General features: G+C 47.7%; 2 protein-coding genes across 2 annotated transcripts; one reads left to right on the top strand and one right to left on the bottom strand.

Moving 5' to 3' along the window:
* Positions 1–382: 382 nt before the first annotated feature.
* Positions 383–1,321, top strand: LOC100455678 (uncharacterized protein NDUFV1-DT-like). The gene is given in 2 exon segments (XM_009246077.4): positions 383–1,211; positions 1,213–1,321. Coding segments are annotated over 2 exon segments (816 nt in total). The 5' UTR covers positions 383–491; the 3' UTR covers positions 1,309–1,321.
* Positions 1,322–22,412: 21,091 nt separating this feature from the next.
* Positions 22,413–25,327, bottom strand: GSTP1 (glutathione S-transferase pi 1). Its single transcript, NM_001133999.1, is given in 7 exon segments — positions 22,413–22,677; positions 22,855–22,962; positions 23,897–24,000; positions 24,366–24,453; positions 24,568–24,674; positions 24,971–25,006; positions 25,295–25,327. Coding segments are annotated over 7 exon segments (633 nt in total). The 5' UTR covers positions 25,296–25,327; the 3' UTR covers positions 22,413–22,488.
* Between the last annotated feature and the right edge of the window lie 615 nt (positions 25,328–25,942).

Raw genomic sequence — 25,942 nt, forward strand, 5'->3', positions numbered from 1 at the left:
ACAACTGACACGCATGTGACAGTCACTGTGGATGTCAGTGACATTGCCAAGAGAGGCACCAAGAGATCTCTTCCCTGTCTGAGGTTTCCCAGACAGATAGAGTAGTATCAGGCCCAGAGCCCAGGAGTCCTGGCTGCCAGCCCCAGACCCCCTCTCTTGGTCAGGGAAAGAGGTTGCCTAGGCAAAGCTGGGGATTACACAGCTAATCCAGGCTCAGACCTGAGTCCTTGGATCCCTCCCTTTGGGGCAAAAGAAGGGGGGCAGGTCAGAGCCAGCGGGTGGATTCCTTTCTCATCTCTCTCTAACTGGGTCAAAGGAATACAGGCTGAGGGAGAGGCAGGTTGGGGATGCTGGGGACAGGAGATGCTGGGCATGGGGGGGATGGAAAACGGAGAGTGAGGGAAGGAGCCTCTGTTCATTCAGTGCCAGGCTCTGGGCCAAGCACTTGCCATGTGTTACCTCCTTAATCCTCCAAAACTCCAGCCTCAGGAATGATGAGCCCTGTTTTCAGAAGCAGGGTATCAGCATTGCTGAGTGGCCTGCCCAGGATGACACAACTGCCAGAACTCGGCCTGAGGTCTCCTAATAACAAATAATCCCCCACTGGTCCCCACCCACTGGAGCACCTACTTGCCAGGCTCGTCAAGCAAAGAAGGAGATCCACTCCAACGTCATCTCCCAGGAGCCTTCTCTGCAGCGTCTCAGGTCCTGGCTCTCACCTCCTCAGCACCCATCCCATCCTGTGTCACTCTGTGTATCAACCTCCCCAGCCAGCCTCCAGGCCACAAGCCAAGAGGTATCAAGGGCTCCTCCCTGTCCTACTGGCCCCACATCCACTGTGTCTATCTGGTCAACTTTACCTTCCAAACATTCCCTGCACTGTGATAGATGGCTGTGGCCCTGTCATCTCTCACCTGAAATTAACAATGTATCCTTGGGGCCTCCCACCCTCATATCTTGGCTCCTCCAGTCCCTTCTCTGCAAACATGGAACAGTGGGATTATTATAAATCTCAGACCCGTTTTGCCCCTTTCCTGCCTGAGAGTTTTTGTGGTTCCCCACTGCCCTCAGAACAAAGCTCAAGACCCTTTGGCCTGGCACTCAAGGTCCTTTGTGCTGCCACCTGTCAACCTCCCCAGTTCCAGCTCTTTTGGTTTTGCCCATACAAGCTGGATCTGCACCAGAGGATCTGTCTTCCTCCCAGCTTGGCCCTTACTCCTCCTAGGAGCCCTTTGGACGTCACCTCCCCCAGGAAGCTTTCTGCAACCACCCTACAACTGTCCCTATAAACTTTATAAAACCAATTAGGGAAGAAGTAGGGGGGAAAGATGAAAATAAACCAAGCCTGCAGCACACTCAGCATTCATCATGAGGTCAGCGGCTCTCTGACCTGCTTCCTCATGGCTGGTTGGTGCCTGTTGTCCCGGAGTCACAAAGACCCTAGATTATAGCTGCCCTTAACTGCTGTATAAATAACAACTTGAACATGAAATGTTAAATTTTCCTTTTGAAATATTCCTTCAGGTCCTGCATGCTGATAAAACTACTGACTCAGCTGGTCCCCATGAGGAGCTGGCTCACCAAAGAATGCGGTTTCCAATCCCAATTATTTCATGCCCCTTGCTCAGGCAATCAACAATCCCAAATTTCCAGCCCCTTGCCCTCCACAATCTCCTTAAAAAACCCAGCCCAAAACTCCTTGGGGAGATGGATTTGAAGGTCTCCTCCCATCTCCAAACTTGGTGCCCTGCAGTCATTAAACTCTTTCTCTGCTGCAAACCCTGCTATCTCAGTGTAATTGGTCTGTTACTGCATACATATGGGCATACAAACCTGTTGGTCCTACAACAAACCCATACAACTATCTTGAGCACTTATTGTCAGGCCCAGTGTGAGTAAGACACGATCAGATCTTCCCCAACCCCCAGCACAGAGCTTCTCAAAGGAGGGACTTACTCAATATTGTAATCAAATATTATATTTGAAAAATGAAAAACATCAATTTTTTCCTGTGTTTGAAATTGAAGAAATACCAAAAAAGCAAGAAGAAAGTAATAACATATTATGACCATCCTGATAATACCTGTTACTGTTTCTAGGTGATTTTTTTTTTCATATTTATTTATTGAGATGGAGTCTTGCTCTTGCCACCCAGGCCAGAGTGTAGTGGTGCAATCAGCTTGCTGCAACCTCCGCCTCCTGGGTTCAAGCGATTCTCCTGCCTCAGCCTCCCAAGTAGCTGGGATTACAGGTGCACACCACCACACCTGGCTAATTTTTGTATTTTTAGTAGAGACAGAGTTTCACCATGTTGACCAGGCTGGTCTCGAACTCCTGACCTCAGGTGATCCACCCACCTCAGCCTCCCAAAGTACTGGGATTATAGGCGTGAGCCACTGTGCCCAGCCTGTTTTCTAGCTGATTTTAAAACACTTCACAGTAGCATATTAATATATTGGTTCTTAAAAATTTAGACCCTTACAGGCAGGGCGCAGTGACTCACGCGTGTAATCCCAGCACTTTGGGAGGCCAAGGCAGGCGGATCACGAGGTCAGGAGATGGAGACCATCCTGACTAACACGGTGAAAGCCCGTCTCTACTAAAAATATAAAAAATTAGCCGGGCATGGTGGCGGGCGCCTGTAGTCCCATCTACTCGGGAGGCTGAGGAAGGAGAATGGCGTGAACCCGGGAGGCACAGCTTGCAGTGAGCTGAGATCACGCCACTGTACTCCAGCCTGGGCGACAGAGCGAGACTCTGTCTCAAAAAAAAAAAAAAAAAAAATTTAGACCTTTACAAAAGAACTGTAAAGTCCCCTCCTACCATCTTAGAGCCAAATGCTGTTGAATCTGATATCATCTTCCAATCCTTTTAAAAAATTATTTTACTTGTGCATATATTTACCCACAGAAAAATATGAGCGTTTGGTGCTTTTTATTTGTAGTAATGGCGTTTTGTATGTTTGGTTTGAGACAGGTCTCGCTCTGTCACCCAGGCTGGAGTGCAGTGGCATGATCTGGGCTCACTGCAGCCTTGACCTCCCAGCCTCAAGTGATCCTCCCGCCTCACCCTCCTGAGTAGCTGGAGCCAAAGGTGTGGGAAACCATACCGGGCTAGTTTTTTAAAATTTGTATATACAAGGGCTCTCTATGTTGCCCAGGCTGGTCTCGAACTCCTGGGCTTAAGCGATCCTCTAGTCTTTGCCTCCCAAAGTACTGGGAATACAGGCGTGAGCTGCTGCACCCAGCCTAGTATTTTGATGTGATGAGTCTACACCTTGCTTTTTTCATTCAACACAATGTTTTTGAGATTAGTCTATGTTGGCACAAATAGATTTAGAAACATGATTATCTGCAAGTGATGCCAAAGCTTCAAGGTTAAGGGCTTGGATTCAAAATCCTGCTTCTGCCACTTCCTACCAATGAGATTTTATGACCCCTGCCTCAGTTTCCTCAAGTGGAAAATGAGGATAACATATACCCTAAAGGAGTGATGGTTAGAGTTACTGAGAAAGTAAATGAGGTGCTTGTAAAGTGCTCAGAGCCATGCCTGACACACAGCAAGGGTCCCAAGAGTGTTTAACTTAGTGCCCAGAATTCTAAATGAATTCAGAGAAACACCATGTCTTTACAATCATGCATCTTCCCACCCAGGAATGTGGTCACTCCCATTGTTTCAGATCTTTTAGCTCCTTCACTAAAGACTTAGAATTATTTTTTAATTCTATAATTTTTTAGTGCAGGAATTTTATGTGATATTTTGTGGTTTTATGTTTTTGTAATCTCTTTTCTGATTACATTTCTAATAGGTTGTTGCTTGTGAATGGAATACTATCGATTTACCTTTATTGATATTGTATCTGGATCACTTAATGGACTCTGCTATTATAAAAGTTTATTCAGGCCAGGTGTGGCAGCTCACGCCTGTAACCCCAGCACTTTGGGAGGCTGAGGCAGGAGGATTGCTTGAGTCCAGGAGTACAAGACCAGCCCTGGCAACAGAGTGAGACCCCATCTCTACAAAAAAAAAAAAAGTAAAAACTTAGCCAGCCATGGTGGTGCACACATATAATCCCAGCTCCTTGGGATGCTAAGGCGGGAAGATGGTTTGAGCTGGGGAAGGTGAGACTGCAGTGAGCCATGATAGCACCACTGCGCTCCAGCTGGGGTAAGAGAGCGAGACCCTGTCTCAAAAGCAAAACAAAAAAACTAACTAAATAAATGATTTTTAAAAGGCTACATCAGTGTAGTGTGGGAAGTAAAAAATAAAATAAATAAAATTGTATCCTTTCAAGCTTTTCTTGTTTTGTTCTTGCTGTAGTTGTTGTTTTTCGAGATAGGGTCTCACTCCATCACATAGGTTGGAGTACAGTGGCATGATCACAGCTGACCACAGCCTTGCCCTCCCAGGCTCAGGTGATTCTCCCACCTCAGCCTCCCAAAGTGCTGAGACTACAGGCCTGAGCCACTGCGCCCGGCCTGCTTTTCTGTTTTCTCTGCTGGTGATCACACTGTTGAGAAATAGTAAGGATAGTGTCTCTTCCTTTGTAATATCAGGTGTCTCGTTTCTTTTCATTATTGCACCAACTAAAAACTTCAGGATAAGGCTGAATAGTGGTGACAGCAAGCTTCCTTATCTGTGGTGTGACTTTAATGGGAATGTGTAAAGGTTTGATATTATAAACCAAAAGGAAAATTCTAAGCCCCCCACCCATCCAAGTAGACCCCTCCTCTCAGCAAGGGCTTTCCAAAGTTAACCTGAAAAGCTAGTTCAGGCCATGATGAAAAGGGGAGCCGGACATGCCTCATTACACACTCCTGTCTTTCGGAATTACTGATAGAACAGACTCTTAGACATCTGACAAGGAACATTGATGATCTATTCTCTCCGAAGCCTGCTACCTGGAGGCTTTATCTGCGTGATAAAACCTTGGTCTCCACAACCCCTTTGTAACCTAGACATTCCTTTCTGTTGATCACTCTTTCAACTGATTGCCAATCAGAAAAATCTTTGAATCCACCTACTACCTGGAAGCAGCCCCCAACCTGCTGCCTATTGTCTGGAATCTTACATGTCTCGATTGATGTCTTATGTCTCCCTAAAATGTATAAAATTAAGAACATGTGGCCCAACCACCTTGGGCACATGTTCTCAGGATCTCCTGGGGGCTGTGTCACAGACCACCAGTCACTCATATTCAACGTAGAATAAATATCGGCTGTGCACAGTGGCTCACGCCTGTAATCCCAGCCCTTTGGGAAGCTGAGGCAGGCAGATCTCCTGAGGTCAAGAGTTCAAGACCAGCCTGGCCAACATGGTGAAACCCCATCTCTACTAAAAATACAAAAAATTAGCCAGGCGTGGTGGTGCATGCCTGTAACCTCAGCTACTGGGGAGGCCGAGGCATGAGAATTGCTTGAACCCGGAGGCGGAGGTTGCAGTGGGCCGAGATCACGCCATTGCACTCCAGCCTGTGCAACAGAGCAAAACTCTGTCCAAAAAAAAAAGAATACATCTCTTCAAATATTGTACAGAGTTTGATTCTTTTTGTTGACAATATTAAGGTCCTCAGTTCTATTTGTTAATTTTTTTTTATCTTTTCATATCAAATGCCTTAGGCCAGAAGTTTTCCGCTGGATGCTCAGAAACAGAATTCCTGTGTGTGGGTTTCTGATTATATTCCCCCTAATTAGTAGTAGCTACTTGTGAAAAATAAAGTAAAGACAGAGTGGCTGCAGAAAAGAACTGTCGATCCAGGTGCAAAGGGAGATAAAATTCTCAACAATAACACCTTAAACCTTATTAGATAAAGCTGGCAGTTGGAAACATTCACCAGTCTCTAGCTTACTCTCTTCTCTGACATCTTTTTTTTCCACCCTCCCAAGTAGCTGGGATTACAGGTGCACACCACTATATCCAGCTAATTTTGTATTTTTGGTAGAGACAGGGTTTCATCATATTGGTCAGGCTGGTCTCGAACTCCTGACCTCAGGTGATCCACCTGCCTTGGCCTCCCAAAGTGCTGGGATTACAGGCGTAAGCCACCATACCTAGCCTCTGACATCTTGTACTGTCCTCTTCTGCTATGTCTTCTTCCCCAATCACCCAGAGGTTTCTTTCATGACACCCACTGCATTCTTAAGAAAGTACCTTTAGCTTCCAAATGGCTTGCTTAAAAACTGGGTGTGTAGGCTGGGCATGATGGCTCATGCCTGTAATCTCAGCACTTTGGGAGGCCGAGGCGGGCGGATCACGAGGTCAGGAGATTGAGACCAGCCTGGCCAACATGGGGGAAACCCCGTCTCTACTAAAAATACAAAAATTACCTGGGCGTGGTGGCGCGTGCCTGTAGTCTCAGCTACTCGGGAGGCTGAGGCAGGAGAATCGCTTGAACCAGGGAGTAGGAGGTTGCAGTGAGCCGAGATTGCACCACTGCACCACAGGCTGGTGACAGAGCAAGACTCCGTCTCAAAAAAACAATACTGAGTTGTAGGTAATTGTAGTTCAGGGCAATAAAATTCCATTTGCCCTAACCGATCTGGGTGTGGCTTGCCTGGTTGCTCAGGGGCATCTTGGAAGCAGGCCTCTCCTCCTATGGGGCATGAAAGTTAAAACATGCTGAGAACTCTGGCCTATTTATCTTAAAACAATTAGTATGTGTGACAGTTGTCATAGCAACCAGTAAGTATGAGGTTTGCTGAGGCTTTTGGCAGAGACCACGATTATGTTATGAAAACTCCCTTTGAGAGCACAGGTCTATCATGAAGGTGTGCTCAGTTTCATGGAAGGCTTTTTCTGCATCTGAGATGGTGTTGTTTTTCTTCTTTAATCTGTGGTTAATCACATCAATCATTTTTCTAATTTGTTGACCTAACGGGGCAGCAGAGCACAGTGGCTGAGAACACAGAAGGAGGCCTCTCTGGACTTAATTTTGGATTCTTCCACTGAATCAGCTGCGTGTCATGGAGCAACTTTCTTGACTTCTCTCTGTCTCAAGGTGGTGTCATGACGATTACATGTTTTAATCTCCATGTAAGTGCTTGCTATTCTTATTTTTTCTTATTCTGGGTATAAACCCCAATTGGTCATGATGTAATATGATTTCATTGTCCTGCTGCATTTGTTTTGCTAACATTTTCTTCAGTTTCTACACCAGTGCTCACAAGAGAGGGTAGCCTCTAGTTTTACTTTCTCCGCGGGATCTTGTTCAGTTTTGCTACAAGATTATGCTGGCCCCTTAAAATGAGGTGGGCCACTTCCCGTCTTTTTCCACATATTGGAAGAGTTTGCTCAGGTGAAAAATTATCTATTTCCTGAAGCATGACTATAACTTATTGTAAAGCTATCTGGAGCTGGGACCTCTGCTTAGGGGTGATTGAAACACTATCTCCATTTCTTTTTCTTTTTCCTTTTCTGTTTTTTTTTTTTTTTTTGAGATGGAGTCTTGCTCTGTCACCCAGGCTGGAGTGCAGTGGTGCGATCTTGGCTCACTGAAACCTCCGCCTCCTGGGTTCAAGCAATTCTCCCTCAGCCTCCTGAGTAGCTGGGACTACAGGCACATGCCACCACACCCGCTAATATTTTGTATTTTTGGTAGAGACAGGGTTTCACCGTGTTAGCCAGGATGGTCTCGATTTCCTGACCTCATGATCCACCTGCCTCAGCCTCACAAAGTGCTGTGATTATAGGCGTGAGCCACCGCGCCTGGCCTCCATTTCTTTTATGGTTATTTATCTATTTCCTTGAGCCAATTTTGATCACTTATAAAGAAAGTTTTCTTGATGAATTGTTAATTTTTCTGTTTTATTTTATTTTATTAATTTTTTTGAGACAGAGTCTTGCTCTGTCACCCAGGCTGGAGTGCAGTGGTGCGATCTTGGCTCATTGCAACCTCCACCACTTGGGTTCAAGCGATTCTCGTGCCTCAGCCTCCTTAGTAGCTGGGATTACAGGTGTGTGCCACGACACTCGGCTAATTTTTGTGTTTTTAGTAGAGATGGAGTTTTGCCATGTTAGCCAGGCTGGTCTCTAATTCCTGGCCTCAAGTGATCCACCCACGTCGGCTTCCCAAAGTGCTGGGATAACAGGCATAAGCCACCGAACCTGGCCAAATTGTTACTTTTTCTCGAACTCGTGAACTCTCGGCTCACTCACGCGCCACCACGCCCGGCTATTTTTTTTTTTAGTAGAGACGGGGTTTCTCCATGTTGGCCAGGCTGGTCTCGAACTCCTGACCTCAGGTGATCCGCCCATCTCGGCCTCCCAAAGAGTTGGGATTACAGGCGTGAGCCACTGCGCCTGGACATATACTCTGTTTTTGTTTTCACTTCATATTCAGGAAGGGGGATAGAGATATTAATTAGCTTTTGCTTGGACATGAAATTTAGGTATGATATAAAAATTTAAGAGTAATCACTAAAAATAAAAGTAAAATGTGTTACTTCCAATAGTAGGGGAGAAGAGATTAGCACAAAAAAACTCAATTCAACTGAAGACAAGAAAACAGAGTAAAGAAGAAATACAGGGAAAGAATGCTAAATAGGAAATACAGGCCAGGTGCAGTGGCTCACGCCTGTAATCCTGACACTTTAGGAGGCCGAGGTGGGTGGATCACTTGAGGCCAGGAATTCGAGACCATCCTGGCTAACATGGTAAAACCCCGTCTCTGCTAAAAATACAAAAAATTAACTGGGCATGGCGGCAGGTGCCTGTAATCCCAGCTACTCAGGAGGCTGAGGCAGGAGAATTGATTGAACCCGGGAGGCAGAGATTGCAGTGGGCCGAGATCGTGCCATTGCACTCCAGCCTGGGTGACAGAGCGAGACTCTGTCTGGAAAAAAAAAGTTTTTCTAGTTTTTATTCTCTGGTCTTGATGTGTTTGACAAAGACATAGTGGGTTTCAGGTTGTATCCTGCTGTCTTGAACTGGAAATCTTTTTTTTTCCCATGAATTTAAACTGGAAAGAGTAAAGTCAATCAGTCACGGCCGGTGGGGCACGCAAAGGATGAGGTGAACATATTTAAGGCAAGCAGCTCAATGAATGACGCATCAGGCCCAGGCCTCTCTCCCTGCTGGCCCAGCTCGGGGGCCATGGAAAACCCTCCGCGCCATCGTCCTGGTGTGGCCACTCTCCATCACTCTGCCAGTGTCTCAGGGTCCCTCTTTGGCATATACCATCCTGACGCGTTAGACACGGTCTGCAGTTTCCATCACGGAGGACCAGGGAGGTCTTGGGCATGCACAGACCCAGGTACTGGTATCAGTCCCCTGGGTTCAGTCCTGCTGGAGCCTCCCTGCTGCAAACTCACATCCGGAAACCCAGAAGATCAGGTCTAGGTAATGATTGTTTCTGCATTGGTCCTTTGCCCATCCCTCTGTTGTCACCTGAAGTCTTGCCTACACCCCCTTTGTCCCTTAATAACACAAAAGCTCTTGTCCCTTAACACAAAAGCTCTAGTCTCTTCTTTTCCACTCCTTATAGTCCTTGATGGCTATCCGGGATGACAGACACCAGGAAAAGCTTACGCACCCCTTCAACGCCCCTTCTAAGCTGTGAGAAATGTGAAACTCGTCTTCCTCATTCCTCAGTGGTTCAGGTTTTAGAAATGTCAGGCCTCATCTTATAAACCAGCAAAAAGAAAAAGAAAAAGACTTGAGTTTTTATGATCAGAAACAGGTTGAGCAGTTGTCTTCTATTACATTTTCTTCCTCCTGGGGCCACTTTGCACCTTGCAAAGACAATTTCCTCCCTGTATGCAAAACTCAAAGCCACAAAGCACATTGAAGGGGACCTCTGTGGCTGCAGCCAGTCATGAGGCCATGGCCAGTATTTATGGCTTCCTTCCATTATCGTCAGTCCCCGCCAGTCAGCCCCTCAGCTGCTGGGAGGATGGGGGAGCCAGGCTGGTTCACAGCGCTTTCACAAGGTGGATGACTTAATATCATAAAAGTGTCACATCTTTTTAAATTAATCTATAAATTCACTGCAAATTCCCATCAAAATCCCACCAAGGCTTTTCATGGAAGTGGGAAAGCTGAAACCAAAATGTATATAGAACAACAAAGGGCCAAGAATAGCCAAGACAATTCTGAAGAAGATGGGGTGGGTGGTGGGTTTTGCCCCGGCAGATAGCAAGACTGATTCTAAAGCCATAGCAATCCAGTCAAGTAGACCAATAGTTCTTACATATAGTGCATCTTTATCATCATTCGCTAGGTGTTCTGCAATTTTGGTTTTGATTTCTTCTTTGACAGGAGTCATTTTAGGGAAGATTTGTAAATGTACAGGTGTTAGGGGGATTTTGCTTCCTGGTTTTGTTATTTTTCGTTTTATTGCCTCATAATGAAAGACTGTCCTCTGTACTATTTCTCTCCGTCTCCCCACCACTCTTAATCCCTGGATTGTTCTAAAACTTCCTTTAAGGCATAATACATAATTATTATAGTAAATGTCCCAAGAGCAGTTGAAGGGTGGTGCCTCTCTGCTTTCCTATGGCAGAGTTTGAAATCTATTGTTTAAAACTGCCAGAGTCCTTGTCTACCTGTGAGCTTTTGTTGTATAGGTGCCCAGATATGTTATTTGGTGCATAGATGCTCTTAATTGTAGTCACTCGAGATGTCTCCTACTTTCTTTCTTTCTTCCTTTTTTTTTTTTTTTTTTTTTGAGACAAAGTCTCGCTTTGTTGCCCAGGCTGGAGTACAGTGGCACGATCTTGGCTCACTGCAACCTCCTCCTCCCAGGTTCAAGTGATTCTCATGCCTCTGCTTCCCGAGTAGCTGGGATTACAGGTGCATGCCACTGGGACCGGCTAATTTTTGTATTTTTAATAGAGACAGGATTTCACCATGTTGGCCAGGCTGGTCTTGATCTCCTGACCTCAGGTGATCCGCCTGTCTCAGCCTCCCAAAATGCTGGGAGTCTCCTACTTTCATAAGAGATAAAGTGTGTATTTAGATGGAATGTGTATTTTGGTTTTTCATGGTCTTTGTAGCTTTTGGGGTATTCTGAAGGATTAGTGGGAATCCCAGCTCCACCATTAAAAACCACAGGTCCTCCCTCTTCCTGTCAAATGTTGCAAATATTTCCTTTATCATCTATCTGATAATCTGATAAACAATAATGGTCATTCTACAAGAGAAAACTTCAGATAAATGCATGGGTGATGGTCACACTAAATATCCTAATTTGTTTGTTTTTGAGAGGATCTCTATTACCCAGGCTGGAGTGCAGTGATGAGAATATAGCTCACTACAGCCTTGACCTCTTGGGCTCAAGCAATCCTCCTGCCTCAGCTTCAAAGTAGCTGGGACCACAGGCAGGAACCACCATACCCCACTAATTTTTAAATTTTTTATAGAGATGGGGTCTCATAATGTTGCCCAGGGGGACCTTGAACTCCTGGGCTCAAACAATTCTTCTGCCTGGGCCTCCCAAAGTTCTGGGATGCTAGATGTGAGCCACTATGCCCAGCCTACCTAATTTGATCATTATAAAACACATATATGTATATGGAACCACCAAATTGTACTCCATAAATATGTACAAGTACAATGTATCCATTAAAAATTTAAAAAGAGAAATCTTTTGTTTTGATATAGTTAAATTCATTCATTTAGGGGCCTTGTTTAAGAAATCTATCCCTAGCCGAAGGTCATAAGAAACCTTCTTTAATTATTTTTTTCTGTTAGTATTTTATTTTTCTCTCTCACGTGTAGGTGAACCCTAATGCAGGACTTCTCAACCTTGACACTATGGCCATTTGGGGCTTTATTTGCTAGCTGCCCTGTGCATTGGAGGATGTTGAGCAGCATCCCTAGGTGTCAATAGCACCCCACAAGTTGGGACAACAAAAATGTCTCCAGATATTACCAAATATCCTCTGGGTGACAACATTGCCTCCTATCAAGAACCACTGATCTGTTTAGACTTTATTGTATATGGTGTGAGGTAAGGATCCAGTAATTTTTCTTAATAGGTGGAATCAGTTTCACTAATGCTATCTAAATAACTCTTCTTTTCAAACTTATTTATGATACCACTGCTGGTACATACTGAGTTCCAGGATAGCCATGGATTTGTTTTATTTTTTATTTTATTTTATTTTTCATTTTTAAAGCATGGGTTGGTTGTATGTGATAGAGACTAGCTAGATATCACAAATTCATTTCCCCTTCTCAGACAAAGAGCTAAACTGTTTCTCAGTCTCCTTGCATCCAAATGGGGCAATGAAGTGTGTCACTTCCAGGCCTGGGCAGCCAGGAACAAGTGTGTCTTCACCTTGTTCTCTCTCTCTCTCTCTCTCTCTCTCCTTTTCAAGGACACCTTGCAAACATATGAATCTGGGTTGAATGGGCTCGGTTCTCACTCAGGGAGATAACCAGAACAAATTATAAATTTAGTCTCTGAGTCCAGGGGTCAGTTAATCAAGATTCCTAGATTGAAGCTCGAAGCATATTTTCCTGATTTGTGGTTTTAATATCTCTGTTTATGGCAGAAGGCATTTCAGCAAACTCCTACATCAGGCATGAGGGGTTTTATCTGAAGTTTAATCCAGTTGTCCATATCCTGCTTGTAGGGCTTTAGGAACAAAGCAATCCTTGTTCTTAATGATTACAAGTCAGAAAAGTGGGAGACACTTAAATTGGAGAAGCCAAAAAGAATTTGGGCTCAAGCAATCCTCCCACCTCAGCCCCCTAACTAGCTAGGACTACAGGCCTGTGCCACCACACCTGGCTAACTTTTGTATTTTTTGTAGAAACGAGGTTTCAGCATGTTGCTCAGGCTGGTCTCAAACTCCTGAGCTCAAGTGATCCACCTGCCTCAGCCTCCTGAAGTGCTGGGATTACAGGCATGAGCCACCATGTCTGGCCTGATAAATTTTTTTTTTAAATTAGCTGGGCATGGTGGTTCATACCTGTAGTCTCAGCTATTCAGGAGGCTGAGGCAGGAGGATTACTTGAGCCCAGGAGCTCTGATTTTGCCACTGCACTTCAGCCTGGACAATAGAGCAATACCCCATCTCTAAAATTATATATATATATTCCATTAAGAAATATATATGATTATATATGTTCGTGTATGTGTGTGTATATATATGCATCTGTGTGTGTATTTATCATTATCATATCATATATATGAAATAGATAAAGCCAAATGAATAAACAAAGCTGGAGAAAGAAAGACAATGAAAAACACTGTGGCCAGGCATGGTGGCTCACACCTGTAATCCCAGCACTTTGGGAGGCCGAGGTGGGCAGAGCACAAGGTCAGGAGTTCAAGACCAGCCTGGCCAATATGGTGAAACCCTGTCTCTACTAAAAATACAAAAATTGGCTGAGCATGGTGGCGGGTGCCTGTAGTCCCAGCTACTTCAGAGGCTGAGGCAGGAGAATCGCTTGAACCCGGGAGATGGAGGTTGCAGTGAGTAGAGGTTGTGCCACTGCACTCTAGCCTGGGTGACAGAGCGAGACTCCATCTCAAAAAAAAAAAAAAAAAGAAAAGAAAAAAGAAAAAGAAAAATATTGTAAGAGAGTATGAAAGGTATATAGAAACTTTATCTTGAGTAGTGGTCAAAAGTGATTGAGATTAGATGGATCTGTTTGCAAGATTTTATGATAATTATTATAATTAGCTGTAGCATTAATAATACACTAATGTAAAGGTAGAATTTAGTTTTCTCTTTTAAACAAGATTTTCATGTAGTAGTAATAAGAGATAGTAAAAGATTTTTGTTTGCGTTTTGAGTAAACTGCAAAGTGAAAAAAATAAAAAAAGAGGAGAGAGTTTGCCTTATGCTTCCTTCATTAGGTCTTTTGATTGTTTGGAAAACTGAGTCTCCTCTCTATCAAACAATAAAGGTTTTTGCTTTCTGAAATCTTTTTTTTTTTTAGATAGAGTTTCGCTCTTTTTGCCCAGGCTAGAGTGCAATGGTGTGAACTTGGCTCAATGCAACCTCCACCCCACCGTGTTCAAGCGATTCTCCTGCCTTAGCCTCCTGAGTAGTGGGGATTACAGGTACCTGCCACCATGCCCAACTAATTTTGTATTTTTAGGGGAGACAGCGTTTCACCATGTTGGCCAGGCTGGTCTCGAACTCCTGACTTCAGGTGATCCTCCCACCTTGGTTTCCCAAAGTGCTGGGATTACAGGTGTGAGTCACCACACCCAGCTTTTCTGAAATCTTTCAATTATCACTTTGGCTAAATGAATGACTATTATTTTGAAGTTCCCCATGATTCTATTTTGAACAAGTCTTTTAAACCTTTTCTATTTTAATATCAAGTGTTTTAAAGCTTTGGTATTTGACAAACTTCCAAAAATGAAAATTCAAATTCTAAATTAAGCCGTTTTGACCTCAAACTAACTTTTCAACATTTGAAAAAGAAAAAAAAAACCCATGTAATTTCAAGAGAACTTGGTATTATTTGGCATGTAAAAATTACACAGCAAGCATTGTCAAAAAAGAAACGACATTTAACTTTCTTTGAGTTATATTTGTGAAATGTGTTATTAATATGTGTTCCAAAATGTATGAGATTCCTAAAAATCTGATATGTGTTGGTATATATTATCAGTCATTATTGTAAGTATCATGTTGAATTATAGTGATACGGAAGAGGGACAGGGAAGTGCTGGGTAGAGGAATGTGTAGTCCCTGGCTGGGGCTCCACCCCCGGGCCTGTGCCCGTGGACCTGGGTGAAGAAAGGCATTTTTGTTTTTCTGCCTAAATATTGCATTTCCCAAAAGCACCCTGGCCCACCACACCCCTATCCTTGGCCGGGCACGGTGGCTCACGCCTGTAATCCCAGCACTTTGGGAGGCCGAGGCAGACGGATCACCTGAGGCCAGGAGTTCGAGACCAGCCTGGCCAACATGATGAAACCCGTCTCTACTAAAAAGTACAAAAATTAGAGACCCTAGCAAGCAGACACGCAAGCAGCTGGACGTGGAGAGGAACACATTGGCAGAAGAAGACACAAGTGGCTGGACATTGGGAGGTCATTGAGGGGTGCCAGGTCTGTCCCGCAGACCCTGGCCGACAGACGAAATGAGTACCCAGACACAGCTATGCAGTGTAAGAGCAGCTAGGTGACTGCCTGGCTCTAGTGTAAGAAGCTGGAGCTGCTTTGCTTTTATTCAGTGCAGGCACAATGTCGAAAACCTGGAGCCAACACAATCTGTAGGTAATTAATATTTATTGTTCCCCTTTCAGGGAAACTCATGTTCCCTGAAACATGATCATAGGTGGTTATAGATGATCAAAGGTCAGTTCCTAGTCAACATAAGTAAACAAGCCTATTTAACAAAAATCCCTCCATACTCCCTTGTACCTACTCCTTGCCCTCTGCCTCAGGGTTATAGAACAGCTGCCTTCAGTTCTTCTCCCCCAGGGCTCTGCAGAACCTTCCCACCTTTCAGAAGGTTTGCGTCCTTTCCCTATAGTTTTTCCCACCTCTCTGATGGATCCTCCACAGAAGGGAGCACGCTGGTGGAAGAGCACACGACAGACGCCAGCATGCCGGCAGGCCATCCACCTGCAGAACGAGGCAGAGTTTGGCCGGGCGGTCAAAGGAGAGCCCGGGCTGCTGAGCAGCCTGACTCCAGGGGAAAACCTTTCCACTCCATGCCCTTCTGGCTTCCTCCAACTGCTGAGAGTTACCTCCACTCAATAAAACCTTGCACTCATTCTCCAAGCCCAGGTGTGATCCTATTCTTCCAGTACACCAAGGCAAGAACCTGGGATACAGAAATCCCTCTGTCCTTGTGACAAAGCAGAGGGTCTAATTGAGCTTCTGGTTAACACAAGCTGCCTATAGATGGCAAAACTAAAAGAGCACCCTGTAACACATGCCCACTGGGGCTTCAGGAGCTGTAAACATCCACCCCTAGATGCTGCCGTGGGTTGGAGCCCCACAACCTTCCCATCTGTGTGCTCCCCTGCAGGTCTGAGCAGCGGGGCACTGAAGAAGCGAGCCACTCCCCCATCACACGCCCTGAGAGGGGGACAAGGGAACCCCTCCCGTTTAGTAGGCCACAGAAAAATAAAATGACCAAGTTTCTTTGTCGATTGCATCTTTGACCATGACTACTTTAAATCTTGCCCTATTCCTTCTTGGAGAGCTCCCTCCAATCTTCATGGAAACTAAGGAACCCATTTCGCTGGTCAAATAATTCAGTTTATTTGTAACGTATGGCTGATTTTTCAACATTTCCATTGTCCATACCACCCTCAGTCTTCCAGACTTGTGAAATGCACAAATAATAAAAATCAAATTGGCAAAGCTTATAGAAACTTTTTTTTTTTTTTTTTTTGAGACAGTCTCCCTCTTGTCGCTCAGGCTAGAGTGCAGTGGCGCGATCTCAGCTCACTGCAACCTCCGCCTCCCAGGTTCAAGCAATTCTCCTGCCGCAGCCTCCTGAGTAGCTGGGACTACAGGCACCCACCACCATGCCCAGCTAATTTTTGTACTTTTTAGTAGAGACGGGTTTCACCATGTTGGCCAGGCTGGTCTCGAACTCCTGGCCTCAGGTGATCCGTCTGCCTCGGCCTCCCAAAGTGCTGGGATTACACGCGTGAGCCACCGTGCCCGGCCAAGCTTATAGAAACTTGAAACTTCTCTGGCCTAAGAGTCTTCCATTGGTATTGCTTAATTCACACTCTACCCCATTTCAACAACATCAGCTTTCTTTCTTTGAAATAACAGGAAGGCCATGTGCCTGAATTCAGAAGTCTATGAGCCAGCTCTTCTTAAAAATGCTATACTTCATGATTGCCAGGGCCTTATAAAGCTTCTCACTTAAAAAAATGTTTTAATTAATGAAGAATTCTTTTAAAAAGCAATCTCCCTGGAGACAGACATCAACGATCACAGCTTCCAACCTGGAGATTTTGTTTATTGGAAACATCATCAGATAAAGTACTCCCTCCAACCATGTTGGAAGGGATCATGTCACGTATTGTCAACCAGTCCTTGTGCAGCTAACATCAGGGGCATTGACTCATGGATTCACATTTTTTTCACTTTAAAAAGGGAGCCCCAGCTGAGTGGACATCTTTCATCACCAGAGATCTCCCACCGAAGCTGACCACAACCAGTCACCTTGTTCTTCAAACCTGGATGAGAAGTGGAAACTTGGTTTGGAAGGATCACTCAAAAGGCTGAACGGCTGCAAGCTGTCAAAAAGCCAAACCCATTACATGATCTATTTGATTCGTTACCTTCACAAATAAGAACACTTTTCAGATCTGGATTTCAACTTGTTTTGTTAATAACTGTCTTTATTTGCATCATATTTTTTATTCTTTTTTTTTTTTTTGATACAGTTTCACTCTTGTCGCCTAGGCTGGAGTGCAGTGGCGCCATCTCAGCTCACTGCAACCTCCGCCTCCAGGGTTCAAGCGATTCTCCTGCCTCGGCCTCCTGAGTAGCTGGGATTACAGGCATCTGCCACCACACCTGGCTAATTTTTGTGTTTTTAGTAGAGACAGGTTTCACCATGTTGGCCAGGCTGGTCTCGAACTCCTAACCTCAGGTGATCCGCCCACCTTGGCCTCCCAAAGTGCTAGGATTACAGGCAGGAGCCACCGTTCCCAGCCAGTACTTTTTATTCTTAAATTGATTATGCTTTGCATTTCTAGATGTCTTAAGTCAACAACAAAAAATAAAATCATGATAGCTAGATGTTTAGAAATGCTCTCACATGTCACGGCTCCTTTGTAAGAGGAGGGCTCAACTGAGTTCCCATTGCTTTGTCCCTCTGTGTTTCCAATCAATTTGGCCTTGAGACTTCACTAAATTCTTTTTTTTTTTGAAAGAAAGTCTCGCTCTTGTCGCCCAGGCTGGAGTGCAATGGTGCGACCTTGGCTCACTGCAACCTCTGCTTCCCAGGTTCAAGCGATTCTCCTGCCTCAGCCTCCCAAGTAGCTGGGATTACAGGAGTGCACCACCACGCCCAGGTAATGTTTGTATTTTTAGTAGAGATGGGTTTCACCATGTTGGCCGGGCTGGTCTCAAACTCCTGACTTCAGGTGATCCACCTGCCTCGGCCTCCCAAAGTACTGGGATTACAGGCATGAGCCACCGTGCCTGGCACCTTCACTAAATTCTTAAATCATAGGTACCTCTCCTCTTTCCCTCTGAAGTAGGACAGATGACCTGGGAATACGCCTTCCCAGTGACATGGGACAAATTTGCATCTAAAACGTTGATTCCTGAATCTTATGTGACAGTGAACAAAAATCATACATATAAATGAAATGTCGATCATCAATGCTTTCAGAAGAGAAAAATATCTATCAAAAGGGGGAAATGAGAAAGAAAAGTAGCTTAGAGCAGTGTGAGGAATGCGAGCTGTGCAAAATGTTATCAGGCCCGGAGAGACATGAAAATGAGTCTCCCTGCCCAGGGGTAGTTGTTTAAGGGTATTTTGTTCTTTCTTCTCATGTAGTTTCCAGACTAACTGATAAATTAAAATGCTATCAGGCATTAATTTTTTTTTTTTGAGACGGAGTCTTGCTCTGTCACCCAGGCTGGAGTGCAGTGGCGCGATCTCAAAAGTCTTTTTTTTTTTTTCTGAGACGGAGTCTCGCACTGTCGCCCAGGCTGGAGTGCAGTGGTGCGATCTCGGCTCACTGTAAGCTCCACCTCCAGGGTTCACGCCATTCTCCTGCCTCAGCCTCCCGAGTAGCTGGGACTACAGGTGTGCGCCACCACACCTGGCTAATTTTTTTGTATTTTTAGTAGAGACGGGGTTTCACCATGTTAGCCAGGATGGTCTTGATCTCCTGGTCTCGTGATCTGCCCGCCTCGGCCTCCCAAAGTGCTGGGATTACAGGCGTGAGCCACTGCGCCCAGCCAAGAGTTTGTGTTTTTTCTGGCCTATATATGGACCAAGTAGGGGCTTGTGGACCTTGGATATTGTCCTCAGAGCAATACCATTCTGCCTCTTGCATCCAATTTTGAGCTTCCTCAGGTCCTATCAACATATGTGTAACTAGATTACTGAGGTCAGGGTGGAACCCATTAACAAATAGGGCAGACAAAGCATTTTCTATGCCGGACAGGGATACCTTTCATTATTGCTCTGAGCTTAAGATTTTAACCATGGCATAAGGCTAAAGAAGCAGACATGGTTGATTTGACAGCCTAACTTGTATAACTTATCTAGCTGGGTTTTTTTTCATTGCATCGTCAAGGTGGGAAAGTAACCAAGCAAAGAAGTCAGCAGATTCAGAGGAGGCAGAGGAGGCTAGTGAGAAAGATGGGGAACTTAGAACCGTCTGGCTTGCCAACCAAAAAGACATCCCATTATTTCTGGGGTATTTGGGATCCCCCCTCTTTTTTTCCAATGCAGTCTGGAGATGAGCAGTTTTATTCAGGTTAAAACTTCCCCACTGTGGCCACCAAAATTCTAAATTATTTTTGGTAAGATTCACTCATTTCTCTAGAAGAGCACAAGTCCTGCGATGGAGTCCCAGACCCCCCGGATTTAAATGAGCCCAGAATTGTTTGTTTTCCTGGAACCTTACCTATTAGAGGTCTTTCACTAAAACCATTTCTGTTTCTGTCTGACCCAGTCAGATACCTGAAGCCTCCCTACAGGATTCATTAAACTTCTATCACAACTTCCAAACCCAGTCCAGATCAGCTAAACTCAGAGAACTCAATTTAAGTTCTGGAGTTTGTATGTGATATGGTTTGGCTGTGTCCCCACCCAGATCTTATCTTGAATTGTAATCTCCACGTGTTGAGGGAGGGACTTAGTGGGAGGTGGTTGGATCATGGGGACGAATTTCCCCCTTGCTGTTCTCGTGACAGTGAGTTCTCACGTGCTCTGTTGGTATAAAAGGGTGTGGAACTTCCCCCCTTACCTCCCCTGCCACCATGTAAGACGTGCCTTGCTTCCCATTCACCTTCTGCCACGATTGTAAGTTTCCTGAGGCCTCCCCAGCCATGCAGAACTGTGAGTCAATCAAGCCTCTATCACCCAGGCTGGAGTGCAGAGGCGTGATCTCAGCTCACTGCAGCCTCTGCCTCCCGGGTTCAAGGGATTCTCCTACCTCAGCCTCCCGAGTAGCTGTGATTACGGGCACGTGCCACCATGCCCAGCTAATTTTTTTTGTATTTTTAGTTTCACCATGTTGGCCAGGCCGGTCTCCAACTCCTGACCTCAAGTGATCTGCTCGCCTCGGCCTCCCGAAGTGCTGGGATTGGCCGGGTGCAGTGGCTTATGCCTGTAATCCCAGCACTTTGAGAGGCTGAGGCAAGTGGATCACCTGAGATCAGGAGTTTTGACACCAGCCAGGCCAACATGGTGAAACCCTGTCTCTACTAAAAATACAAAAATTAGCCAGGCGTGGGGGCATGTGCCTGTAATCCTAGCTACTTGGGAGGCAGAGGCAGGAGAATCACTTGAACCCAGAAAGTGGAGGTTGCAGTGAGCTGAGATCGTGCCACTGCACTCCAGCCTGGGCGACAGAGTGAGACTCTGATTCAAACAACAACAACAACCAAAAAAAAAACCAAAGTGTTGGGATTACAGGTATGAGCCACCACACCTGGCTTAGCCTCTTTTCTTTATAAATTACCCAGTCTCAGGTAGTTCTTTATAGCAGTGTGAGAAGGGACTAAACAGTATCTGAGTGGGACTTACCAGTGATGACCTTCAAATATGCTGTGGGAAGCAGCATGCAGGGGGCTCAGTGAAATGCCTACACCTGTTTGCTCATTGCTCCTGGAGGCCATCGTTGGGCCCGGGATGGGGAGAAATCCTTCAGATCCTTCTGATGTCCTTCTGAAGGATCCCACTTCTAACATCAGATCTGCTAAAAGATAAACTTAAGCCCATTTACATTTTAAACAGTTTATTTGAGCATTCAGTGACACATGAATTAAGATAGCACCAGACCAAAGCAGCTAGTGCTTCTATTAGAGGGGAAGTGAAACTTAATCATGTATTTGCGGAAGCCAGACAAAACAATTTTGACTGGTTAGAGTGAAAAGTCCCAAGTTAGAGGTTAGTTGGCAGTTTCTGATTAATATAGTGTATTAGGCTGGGTGTGGTGGCTCACGCCTGTAATCCCAGCACTTTGGGAGCCCAAGGCGAGTGGATCACCTGAGGTTAAAAGTCTGAAACCAGCCTGGCCAACATGATGAAAGCCCATCTCTACTAAAAATACAAAAATTAGCCGGGAATGGTCATGGGCACCTGTAATCCCAGCTACTCAGGGGGCTGAGGCAGGAGAATTGCTTGAGCCTGAGAGGCAGAGGTTACAGTGAGCAGAGATTACACCACTGTACTCCAGCCTAGGCACCAGAGTGAGACTCCATCTCAAAAACAAAACAAAACAGTGTATTAGTCCATTCTCACACTGCTATAAAGAACTATCAGAGACTGAGTAATTTATGAAGAAAAGAGGTTTAACTGACTCACAGCTTTGCAGGCTTAACAGGAAGCATGACTGGGAAGCCTCAGGAAACTTACAATCAGGGTGGAAGGTGAAGGGGAAGCAGGCACATCTTTACAAGGTGGCAGGAGAGAGAGAGAGCGATTCTCCTGCCTCAGCCTCCCAAGTAGCTGGGACTACAGGTACCCGCCACCATGCCTGGCTACTTTTTGTATTTTTAGTAGAGATGGGGTTTCACCATGTTGGTCAGGCTGGTCTTGAACTCCTGACCTCAAGTGATTCACCTGCCTCAGTCTCCCAAAGTGCTGGGATTACAGGCATGAGCTACCATGCCCAGCCTAGATAAATTTGAATGCTTTTCTCTTGCTCATGTCTTTAGTTCTCAGGCCCAGCCAAAAAACCCTAAAAGGACAGAGAGAAAATTTTGCCTGCCCTACAGTACTAATACAGATACTGTATTAGTATCTGAGTGTACTGGCTTAGCTTCTCTGGAGAATCCTAATACAGTAGTGTCATTGCTTGCCTAGGATGCACCAAAACTCACAAGTCAGCAGGAAGCCAGGAGAGCCCCCAACCAAGCAGAATGACCCTCCCACCAACCTGGGCTACTCGGAGCTACTCAGCTAATCTCCCAGGACAGGGAACTCCTCACATCCCTCCTTCCCAGAATCCCTCATTTCCCTGTCCTGCAGTCTGTCCATCTGACAGGCGCCTGCTGTGCCTAGAAAGCATGTTTCTAAGAGACTTTTCTCCTTCTCTATACACCGTGTGGTGCTCCAGGACAGTGACCATGGTTATTTCTCTTTGTTTCTCTCTCTCTTTTTTTTCTTCCTCTTCCAGTTTGTGAGGTTCAGTAAACACAGCCAGGCTGAGGGCTCCAGGAATCCATCGACTGTGCTAGAGGAACCGTTTTCTAGTCCTCTGCTCTGCTCTCCCGCCGACCTCGAAGCTGAGAGCTGAGAACCCCTAAGCCCCTTCCCAGGAAACACAGTGCTCATAGCAGCTCTCTTAGAAATTTTATTGGTCCTGGGGAAAGGAAGGCAAACAGCCCCTGCCTCCCGCTCAGAGTCCCCCCAACCCTCACTGTTTCCCGTTGCCATTGATGGGGAGGTTCACGTGCTCAGGGGAGGCCAGGAAGGCCTTGAGCTTGGGCCGGGCGCTGAGGCGTGCCACATACGCTGAGAGCAGGGGGAACGCATCCAGGCAGCCGGGGGCCAGGACCTCATGGATCAGCAGCAAATCCAGCAGGTTGTAGTCAGCGAAGGAGATCTGCAGGGCAGGGGGGCCAGGGACTCAGCTGGCGGAAGCAGGCTAGGGGAATTGCGGGCAGAGGGCCTAAGCCCATCCCATAGGTCTGCCCTGCTTTGCTAAACAAATGGCTCACACCTGTGTCCATGTGGAAGCAGAGGGTGGCGAGGAAGGAACAGGATGGGGCCAGATGCTCACCTGGTCTCCCACAATGAAGGTCTTGCCTCCCTGGTTCTGGGACAGCAGGGTCTCAAAAGGCTTCAGTTGCCCGGGCAATGCCTTCACATAGTCATCCTTGCCCGCCTCCTGCCAGACACGACCATGTATCATCCTCCTACTCTCATCCCTCCCAGCCCCTGAGACACCCCCTTCTGTCTGCCCCAGGCCAGACACCAGAGTCCCAGATTCTGCTCTGCTTGCTCCCCACAACCAGGCTAGTACCAAATCCTGTCCACTTCAGCTGCCAATTCATCTCTATTCCATTCTGCCTGTCCATCCTTGCTGGGATCTCTCACCAGATGATTGCAAAAGCTTTAGAGCTGGCTTCTCCGGAGGATCCTTCTAGACCTCACATTCAGACACAGCCCTGTTCAGACTTCTCAATGGCCCCCATTGCCCTTAGGAGACTCCAAACCAGTGGGTTCAAGGCCTTCGGGACCTGGGCCTACTGCCCGCCCATCTCTATCTCCTTACCCACCCCTGACACACATGCAAGCGTACATACACACGCACACACGTGCACACACACGCGCGCACACACGCGCGCACACACGTGCACACACACGCGCGCACACACGTGCACACACACGCGCGCACACACACACGCTGCCTCTGCTAAACTGGTCCCAGGTCCCCAAATGTGCTCTGTGTCTGCATACTTTCCTCAGCTAAAAGTGCCAGCACCTCCATCCAGAAACTGGTGACAAATCCTCCTCCACCTCTGGCAACTCCAGGAAGCCCTCGCCACCCCAGGAGATCAGAAACCACCAGTTGCTAGAGGTCTCTGTCCTTGCAGTCTCCCCCATGACCCGTTACTTGGCTGGTTGATGTCCCAGGCAATAAGGGTGCAGGTTGTGTCTTGTCCCAGGCCCCTGGGCCCCTGGCCCAGAGCTGACCCAGCCCCTGCACCCTGACCCAAGGAGGGGTCAGCCCGAGCCACCTGAGGGGTGGGGGGGTGAGGGCACAAGAAGCTCCTTTCTTTGTTCGGCCCCCAGTGCCCAACCCTGGTGCAGATGCTCACATAGTTGGTGTAGATGAGGGAGAGGTATTTGCAGCGGAGGTCCTCCACGCCGTCATTCACCATGTCCACCAGGGCTGCCTCCCGCTGGTCCTTCCCATAGAGCCCTGGGGTTGGGTGGGGGGGAGCAGGCCGCGTGACTGGGCGCCTGATCAACACACAATCACTGGGGATGGGCCAACCAGGGGGCTGTCTGTGAGCCCCAGACTGGGAGGAGGGGAAGAGGATGTGCGTGGAAGGATGAGAGACTGCCACACAGCAGGTGCTCAGAGCTCACCTGACACCTGAGAGGCAGCCTGGCACAGGGCAAGGATTGCAGGCACCCAGGCTTGACCTTGGGCAAGCTACATAACCTCAGTGGGTCTCAGTTTCCTCCACTCCAGAGGGCTGCGGGGCAGCTGATTTAAATAAAAGGGCTCCGGGGGCAGAGGCTTGCCCATCCCTGCCCTGGACTTGGAGGTTCAAGACTCACCAAGGGTGCGGCCCAGGTGACGCAGGATGGTATTGGACTGGTACAGGGTGAGGTCTCCGTCCTGGAACTTGGGGAGCTGCCCGTATAGCTGTTGGGGGAGGCATGGCTCAGGGAGGGGCACTGAGCTTGGGCGTCCCCCGATCCTAGTCACAGCCCCCTAAGGCCCAGCACCCCCTCCCCTTGCCCGGGCATGGTCACTTACGCAGGAGGCTTTGAGTGAGCCCTCCTGCCACGTCTCCATGGACACCACCTCCTCCTTCCAGCTCTGGCCCTGGTCTGCCAGCAGCATGCGCAGGGCCGCGCAGCGGCCTGCGGGGAGGGAGAAGTACGAGATGTGGGGACCGGGCCGACTCCGCCTCGCAGCAACCCGGGGAGGGGTCAGGAGTGCAGGGAGGGAACAGGGAAACAGAGCTTCCTCCGAAGACTTAACACAACACTGGGGCGGGGAGCAGGCATGGCGGGAGAGGCGGGGAACAGGAAGGAGGCCCGGGGTAAAAGCCACACGACGGAGGGATAAGGGGGTTCGGATCTCGCCGGGTTGGCGAGGGGCTGTGGGCTGCAGCCCCAGCCCCTGCCTCCCTTCCCTGCCAGACACATGCTCCTACCTCGAACTGGGAAATAGACCACGGTGTAGGGCGGCACTGCAGCGAACAAAGAAAAGTTTGCTGGAGCCTGGGGGAGGATGCCAAGGCGCGGTGCGCGCAGCCTGCCCCCCTCCCCGCCCCCGGAGTCCCATCCCTGCCCGAGGCGCTCCGGGCCCCCTGAGAGCCGCTAACGGCACTGCGGACGTCCTGGGTCCCCTGGGACCCCGTCCCGGGTCTCCATGTGGGCGAGGGGCCCTGCCGGGAGCCCGGGCCTGATGCTGCGGGTTGGCCCCATGCTGGGAGCTCTGAGCCGCATCCCCGGGGACGCGAGACGCGCGGACTCACTGGTGGCGCAGACTGCGACGGCGAAACTCCAGCGCAGGCCTCGCGGCCTCCGAGCCTTATAAGGGTGGTCCCACCCCACTCCGCCCCGCCCCAGTGCTGAGTCACGGCGCCGGCCGCTCTTCTGGAGGGTCCCGCGGGCTCCCGCCGGCCCCAGCCCCGGCGGCCGCTGCACCCCGGGCGTCGGCCGCAGAGGGGCGCCCTGGAGCCCCCGGAGTCGCCGCGCAGCTGGCCGGGGAAGCCTTTCCCTCTTCCCCAGGTCCCCAGCGGGGCCTAGGGAGTAAACCGACAGCAGGAAGAGGACCGCAGCGAAGTGTGCACAGCTACTGGCGCGCCGGGACATCGCGGGGGGAAATTCCCTAAGACCGCTGCGATCCCGGAGCTTGCACACCCGCTTCGCAGGGCAGGGGAGAGGGGTGGAGGCCGCTTAGAGGAGAGGAAATGGCTTTTTTTTGTTGTTGTGTTATTTTATTTTATTATTTTATTTTATTTACTTTATTTTATTACGTAGGCTCACGCTGTGGCCCAGGCTGGAGTGCAGTGGCGCGATCTCGGCGGCTCACTGCAACCTCCGCCTCTCGAGTTCAAGCAATTCTCCTGCTTCAGCCTCCCGAGTAGGTGGAATTATAGGTGCACGCCACATCTGGCTGA

This window comes from Pongo abelii, chromosome 9 (assembly GCF_028885655.2).
Source record: "Pongo abelii isolate AG06213 chromosome 9, NHGRI_mPonAbe1-v2.0_pri, whole genome shotgun sequence".
Classification (NCBI taxonomy): Eukaryota; Metazoa; Chordata; class Mammalia; order Primates; family Hominidae; genus Pongo; species Pongo abelii.